Source organism: Penaeus japonicus, unplaced genomic scaffold, assembly GCF_977035675.1.
Source record: "Penaeus japonicus unplaced genomic scaffold, GWHDUDI00000001_assembly GWHDUDI00000027, whole genome shotgun sequence".
NCBI lineage: Eukaryota > Metazoa > Arthropoda > Malacostraca > Decapoda > Penaeidae > Penaeus > Penaeus japonicus.
The window spans coordinates 34,244,110-34,251,609 of record NW_028234429.1 but is presented as its reverse complement, the minus strand read 5'-3'; the positions used below and the strand labels follow the sequence as shown (position 1 = coordinate 34,251,609).

General features: G+C 38.7%; 2 protein-coding genes across 2 annotated transcripts in view; both read right to left on the bottom strand.

Moving 5' to 3' along the window:
- Nucleotides 1-134: 134 nt before the first annotated feature.
- On the bottom strand, nt 135-4,323 carry LOC122244234 (uncharacterized). The gene is made up of 5 exons (XM_086553069.1): nt 4,278-4,323; nt 3,356-4,129; nt 2,326-2,516; nt 1,767-1,772; nt 135-975 (listed from the first exon to the last, which is right to left on the bottom strand). The coding sequence occupies exons 1-5, from the start codon at nt 4,287-4,289 to the stop codon at nt 135-137; spliced, it is 1,824 nt and encodes a 607-aa protein (XP_086409195.1). The 5' UTR covers nt 4,290-4,323.
- Nucleotides 4,324-7,013: 2,690 nt separating this feature from the next.
- LOC122244239 (uncharacterized) overlaps nt 7,014-7,500 on the bottom strand; it is a 1,112-nt gene continuing 625 nt past the window's right edge. Inside the window, exon 2 of the mRNA XM_043002095.2 lies at nt 7,014-7,500. This exon is cut by the window's right edge and continues 472 nt beyond it. Within this exon, the coding sequence (XP_042858029.2) occupies nt 7,160-7,500 (341 nt within the window). The 3' untranslated portion in view covers nt 7,014-7,159.

The following is a 7,500-nucleotide window of genomic DNA, read 5'->3' as shown; positions in this document are numbered from 1 at the left end:
AAGGGAAATAAAGGTTAAGAATATATATATCTTTTTAGTTTCTTTTATTTTTTGTATTACAAGAATATATAGATGGTGCCTTTTGATACCACATTGATTAAAATCATATTAAACATGAATGTTACATTTTAGCTCTATGGTGCACTATAAAGATTCGAGGGAGCAGAAACAACACCGGAGCCCCCACCAAATCCACCTCCAATACCAAATCCACCGCCACTTCCTCCGGAGATGAATTCTCCACTGTCGCCACCACTTCCGAAACCTCCGCTAATAACACCACCTCCGAATCCACCTCCTAAAGAGCCATCGCCGAAGCCGCTGCTGATTCCACTGCCTCCAAAGCCGCCGCCAATACCTCCACTGCCTCCGAAACCACCCCCGATACCTCCGGCGCCGCCACCAATCACTTGACCGCCGCCCTGGGAAGCTGCGGTCAAGGCACTCTGGAGATCAACACCGCTGGGGAGAACGGGGTTTTCACCATCAGCGTAGTTCACGAAGTAAACTTCAGGACTGCTTGCTGGTGGTGCTGGAACTTCAATCACATCCTGTCCCTGTTGTGTCTGTTTGTTGAGGACATATACGACGCTTTGTTGCTGTGGCGGAGGTACGACGATGGGATCTGGTCCTTGTCCTCCCTCAGGTGTTCGGATGAACACGATATTTGTGTCAATGGTTGGCTCAGGGATGTAAGGTGGAGGACCGTAGGATACGGGTGTAGGTGGGGCGTCATACAAGTACACTTTACGGTTGACGCGTGGAGTAACACATCTGCCATCAACATGCAGCACCTGTCCGTGACCGCATCCTCCTAAGCCGAAACCAGGGCCTGAGCCTCCTATTCCAAAACTTGGTCCTGAGGGTCTACCCAGGCTGTAGCCTTGAGGGGAAGCTGACGACGTAGCTACAATTACTGAAATTAAGACCTGTAAATGAGAAATCAATATAACAGATATTGTGCTTAGAGGCGATCTCAGTAATTTATCATTTTCATTTCACACTCTGTATCACTTCTTTGTCCACATTTTTTTTTTTTTCTTTTCTTTTCTTTTCTTTTCTGGGCAAGTCACCAACATCTCACCATTCGATCTGACTTACCAGGAGCTTCATGTCGGAAATAATGTTTTCTGAGCAAAGTGCCGGCATTTATATACCACATTTCCTCTCACTCCACCATTCGTCTGCTCTACACTACATGACAATCAAAGGTCTTCCTGATAGATACCCCCCTCCCCCGCTGTGGTCGTTCCCCTCTATCCCTCTACCCTGTATACCCCCTCCTTCATTCCTCTCTTCCTCCTCCCCCCCCCCCCCCCCCCCCCCCCCCCCCCCTTCTCTTCTGTGCACATGTCTGATCGTGTGCGTAAAATTTCAGTTTTTAAAGCTCCTTCACATAAAACAGTCTTCCCATTTTTTCATGCATATTATACTCGTATTTGCTTATATATAGATACATATATATGATTCATTTACTTCTTATATTTCATATTTTCCCTTTTTCTTTCCTTTTCCATTGTTCTTGTCTTCCATTCCTTTTTCTGTAGGCGCAGGTGTATTCTTAAGATGCGTGTTTCTATATATGGTATACATATATTCCCTTTTTCATGCAGACTATACTCATGCGTAGGTGTATACATGTATGTATAGATACATTTCCTTTTTTAGTTCCTTCATTATATCTTTATTTTCATATTATTTTCCTATTTTTATCCCATCTATTCATCTTAGCTCTGTGTTTCCGTTTGTGTTTGTGCTTCTTATACGTTTTACTTGATATGATACAAAAAAAGTTTCTTCTTTCATACTATACTCGTAAATAATCCTGTATACCTATGAATGTATGTTTGTATATAGCTGTATCAAGCATATTTATTGTTTTCCTTTCTATTTGTTTTTTTTCTCTTTCTCTTTACATGCACCTATAATTTCCTTCATAAATTAAATGTTTATGTTAAACCGTGCAACCAGTGCCTTTAGTTGGCTTGTATATCATGTGGTATCGTCAATCTGGAGAAATTCAACCCAATGTAGCCTTGATAATGCTTATGTAGTTCTCCTTATTTTAATAGGAGCTGTGTTTTTATCTACGCTGGTCTTCGCCTTTTACTAGATGTGTCATCATGTGTGTATTCATTAGTTTTGTTATTGTTATACATACAGATATAGAAAGTAAAGTAAATAATATTCTTCAACAAAAGGATTTATCATTCGTATTCTTTGTACCATTCCAGTCTGGACTTTGGTGACTAAGGTTTTCCATTTACTTCTTTTCTTTATTTAATGCAACACTCCAGAACTTTCACGGAAGAAGAACATTACTACCAACGAAACTGGTTTATTGAAATGTATATGGTGGAGTTTGTTGCCACTGAATCGACACGGCAGTGTGTTTTGTCTTTCACCACTTTTATATTGTCCGCAATTGGAACACTATCCACAATAAAATCTTGATATTCACAAGTGTGATGAGTGCACTCTGACACCTGTACATTATTCAAGATGCTTTGTTCCAGCTATTATTAAGTTCTGGAATAGTTTGCCAAATCGCATATTTCAGTTGGACAGTAATGCAAAATTTAAGAGTAAGACAAACATTATTCATAACTCTTTTCGCCGGACCAGTCCTGATATTTTTTTAAGGATAGTATTATTTTACTAATTTTTGTAAATCTTTTTATTCGTTTAAGTTTTAACTTTCTTGTTTGTTCGTTTTTTTTTCAGGCCAGCTGAAATAGTACACAACTTTTAGTTTCGTAAAAGAGGGAAAAGCTTAGATATATAAATCTTATTTGTAACCAGACTTTTGCTTCATCTCATGTTTATGGGGATGATACCATCTGCTTTAGACCATTGTATATTCTATTTCTCATAATGGTATATACAGCCAAACCCAAGCCTCCCACAATTTCATTTTTTATATCAATGGAATACTTATTATGTATGAAATATTGAATATTTATTTTTTCACATCTTGTGTATGCCATTCCTGTTATATATTTAGATATTATGAAATACCCGATTTGTGAATAGTCCCTGCACATGTCAAAAGATGTCATTTCTGATGAACGTAAATGCATGTAAAAACATATATGTGTTCGTTTCTGTGCATGTGTATGTCTATGTGTGTGTGTGCCTATGCGTATGTCTGTGTTTGTGCCTGCGTATATTTTATACAGTAGAACGTAGGTTAAGGATTGCTCTTATGTTTTTGTTTACTTTATTAAAACAATATATACACATCGATAAGTCGTTTTGTTATATATTTCAAGAATATGACTTTGATGTAGCCGTTTAGCTAAGAAGTTCTTTAGAAACAGATAAAATGTGAATGTTTGAATAGTGAACTCTAGGGTGTGCTATAAAGATTCGAGGGCGCGGAAACAACACCGGAGCCTCCACCAAATCCACCTCCGCTACCAAATCCACCGCCACTTCCTCCAGAGATAAATTCTCCACTGTCGCCACCACTTACGAAACCTCCACTAATAACACCACCTCCAAATCCACCTCCTCCAGAGCCACCGCCAAAGCCGCTGCCAAAGCCGCCGCCAATACCTCCACTGCCTCCGAAACCACCCCCGATACCTCCGGCGCCGCCACCAATCACTTGACCGCCGCCCTGGGAAGCTGCGGTCAAGGCACTCTGGAGATCAACACCGCTGGGGAGAACGGGGTTTTCACCATCAGCGTAGTTCACGAAGTAAACTTCAGGACTGCTTGCTGGTGGTGCTGGAACTTCAATCACATCCTGTCCCTGTTGTGTCTGTTTGTTGAGGACATATACGACGCTTTGTTGCTGTGGCGGAGGTACGATGATGGGATCTGGTCCTTGTCCTCCCTCAGGTGTTCGGATAAATACGATATTTGTGTCAATGGTTGGCTCAGGGATGTAAGGTGGAGGACCGTAGGATACGGGTGTAGGTGGGGCGTCATACAAGTACACTTTACGGTTGACGCGTGGAGTAACACATCTGCCATCAACATGCAGCACCTGTCCGTGACCGCATCCTCCTGAGCCGAAGCCTGGTCCTGGACCTCCTATTCCAAAACTTGGTCCTGAGGGCCTTCCCAGGCTGTAACCTTGAGGGGCAGCTAAGGACGTAGCTACGATTGTTGAAATTAAGACCTGTAAATGAGAAATCAATGAAACAGTCATTGTGCTTAAAAGTGATCTCGGTAATTTATCATTTTCATTTCTATACGTTATGCCATTTCTTTGTCCACATTTCCTTCTGAGCAAATTCACTAACACCTCACCGGTCGACCTGACTTACCAGGAGCTTCATGTTGGAAGTAATGCTTTCCCGCGCCAAGTGCCGGCTTTTATATACCACATTTCCTCTCACTCCACCATTCGTCTGCTCTACACTACATGACAATCAAAGGTCTTCCTGAGAGATACCCCCTCCCCCACTGTGGTCGTTCCCCTCTATCCCTCTACCCTGTATACCCCCTCCTTCATTCCTCTCTTCCTCCTACCCCCATCCCCACCCCCACACCCTCCTCCATTCTCTTCTGTTTGTCTGCGTGTGCGAATTTTTTAAAGCTCCTTCACATAAAACAGTATTCCCTTTTTCATGCATATTATACTCGTATTTGCTTATGTATAGATATATATATGTTTTATTCATTTACTTCTTATATTTCATATTTTCCCCTTTTCTTTCCTTTTCCATTATTCTTGTCTTCCATTCCTTTTTCTGTAGGCGCGGGTGTATGCTTAAGATGCGTGTTTCTCTATCTGATATACATATATTCCCTTTTTCATGCAGACTATACTCATGCGTAGGTGTATACATGTATGTATAGATACATTTCCTTTCTTAGTTCCTTCATTATATCTTTATTTTCATATTATTTTCCTCTTTTTATCAGCTTTATTCAATTTGTACTATCTTAACACTGTGTTTCCGTTTGTGTTTGTGCTTCTAATACGTTTTACTTGATATGATACAAAAAAGCAACTTCTTTTATACTATACTCGTACATAATCCTGTATATCTATGAATGTATGTTTATATATATATAGCTGTATCAATCGTATTTATTGTTTTCCTTTCTATTTGCTTTTTTTCTCTTTCTCTTTAAATGCGTCGCTAATTATCTTCATAAAGTAAATATTTAAGTTAGAATAAATAACTAGTGCCTACAGTTGGCTTGATGTGCATTTTGTATCATCAACCCGGAGAAATTCAACCCAATGTAGCCTCGATGATCCTTGTGTAGTTTTACTTATTTCTCTAGGAGCTGAGTTTTGATACACCCTAGGCTTCACCTTTTACTATACGTGTCAGTATATGTGTATTCATTAGGTTTGGTACTACTGTATATACAAATATTGGAAGTAAAGTAAATGATATTCTTCAACAAAAGGATTTATAATTATCATTCTTTCGTACCATTCTAGTCTTGACTTTGGTGACTAAGGTTTTCCATTTACTTCTTTCCCTTTATTTAATACAACAATCCAGAACTTTCACGGAAGAAGAATATTACTACCAACGAAACTGGTTTATTGAAATGTATATGGTGGAGTTTGTTGCCACTGAATCGACACGGCAGTGTGTTTTGTCTTTCACCACTTTTATATTGTCCGCAATTGGAACACTATCCACAATAAAATCTTGATATTCACAAGTGTGATGAGTGCACTCTGACACCTGTACATTATTCAAGATGCTTTGTTCCAGCTATTATTAAGTTCTGGAATAGTTTGCCAAATCGCATATTTCAGTTGGACAGTAATGCAAAATTTAAGAGTAAGACAAACATTATTCATAACTCTTTTCGCCGGACCAGTCCTGATATTTTTTTAAGGATAGTATTATTTTACTAATTTTTGTAAATCTTTTTATTCGTTTAAGTTTTAACTTTCTTGTTTGTTCGTTTTTTTTTTTTTCAGGCCAGCTGAAATAGTACACAACTTTTAGTTTCGTAAAAGAGGGAAAAGCTTAGATATATAAATCTTATTTGTAACCAGACTTTTGCTTCATCTCATGTTTATGGGGATGATACCATCTGCTTTAGACCATTGTATATTCTAATATCAATGGAATAGTTTGCCAAATCGCATAGTTCAATTAGACAGAATTGAAAAATTTAAGAGTGAGGCATGCATTATTTATATTTCTTTTCGCCGGCCCAATCATGATATTTTTAACGATAGGTATTTACTAATTTTGTGTAAATCTTTTTATCCGTTTCATTTTTAACTTTTGTTTGTTTAATTTTGTTTTATCGTTTTTCTTCTCCTTTATGTTTTTTCCCCATTTGTCGATGTTTTTCCTCATTACCTCTTAACAGTGTATCTCCGTTGTTACTTTTGTATTTCATGCTTTCATATGTTGTATTTACCTTCATGTACTTACACCCTATTGAGAAACATCGGTAGCTATAAATGATAATAATGATAATGCTAAAGAAACGACGTCTCATAAGCTCATGTAAAAAGCGTGACATTTTACTTTTTAAAATATGTTCATATTACATGTATAAAAATATGACGTTATGTGTGTTCAGGCAAGCTGAAATAGTACACAACTTTTAGTTTCGTAAAAGAGGGAAAAGCTTAGATATATAAATCTTATTTGTAACCAGACTTTTGCTTCATCTCATGTTTATGGGGATGATACCATCTACTTTAGACCATTGTATATTCTATTTCTCATAATGGTATATACAGCCACGTCAAGCCTCCCACAATTTCATTTTTTTATATCAATGGGATACTTATTATGTATGAAATATTGAATATTCAATTTTTCACATCTTGTGTATGCAATTCCTGTTATATATTTAGATATTATGAAATACCCGATTTGTGAAAAGTCCCTGCATATGGCAAAAGATGTAATTTCTGATGAACGTAAATGTATGTAAATGTATGTAAAAACATATATGTGTATGTCTATGTATGCATGTGTATGTCTATGTGTGCGTGTGCCTAAGCGTATGTCTGTGTTTGTCCCTGCGTATATTTTAAACAGTAGAACGTAGGTTAAGGATTGCTCTTATGTTTTTGTTTACTTTATTGTAACAATATATACACATCGATAAGTCGTTTTGTTATATATTTCAAGAATTTGACTTAGATGTAGCTGTTTAGCTAAGAAGTTCTTTAGAAACAGATAAAATGTGAATGATTAAAGAGTGAACTCTAGGGTGTGCTATAAAGATTCGAGGGCGCGGAAACAACACCGGAGCCTCCACCAAATCCACCTCCAATACCAAATCCACCGCCACTTCCTCCAGAGATGAATTCTCCACTATCGCCACCGCTTACGAAACCTCCACTAATAACACCACCTCCAAATCCACCTCCTCCAGAGCCACCGCCGAAGCCGCCGCTAATTCCACTGCCTCCAAACCCGCCGCCAACACCTCCACTACCTCCGAAACCACCCCCTATACCTCCGGCGCCGCCACCAATCACTTGACCGCCGCCCTGGGAAGCTGCGTTCAAGGCGCTCTGAAGATCAACACCGCTGGGAAGAACTG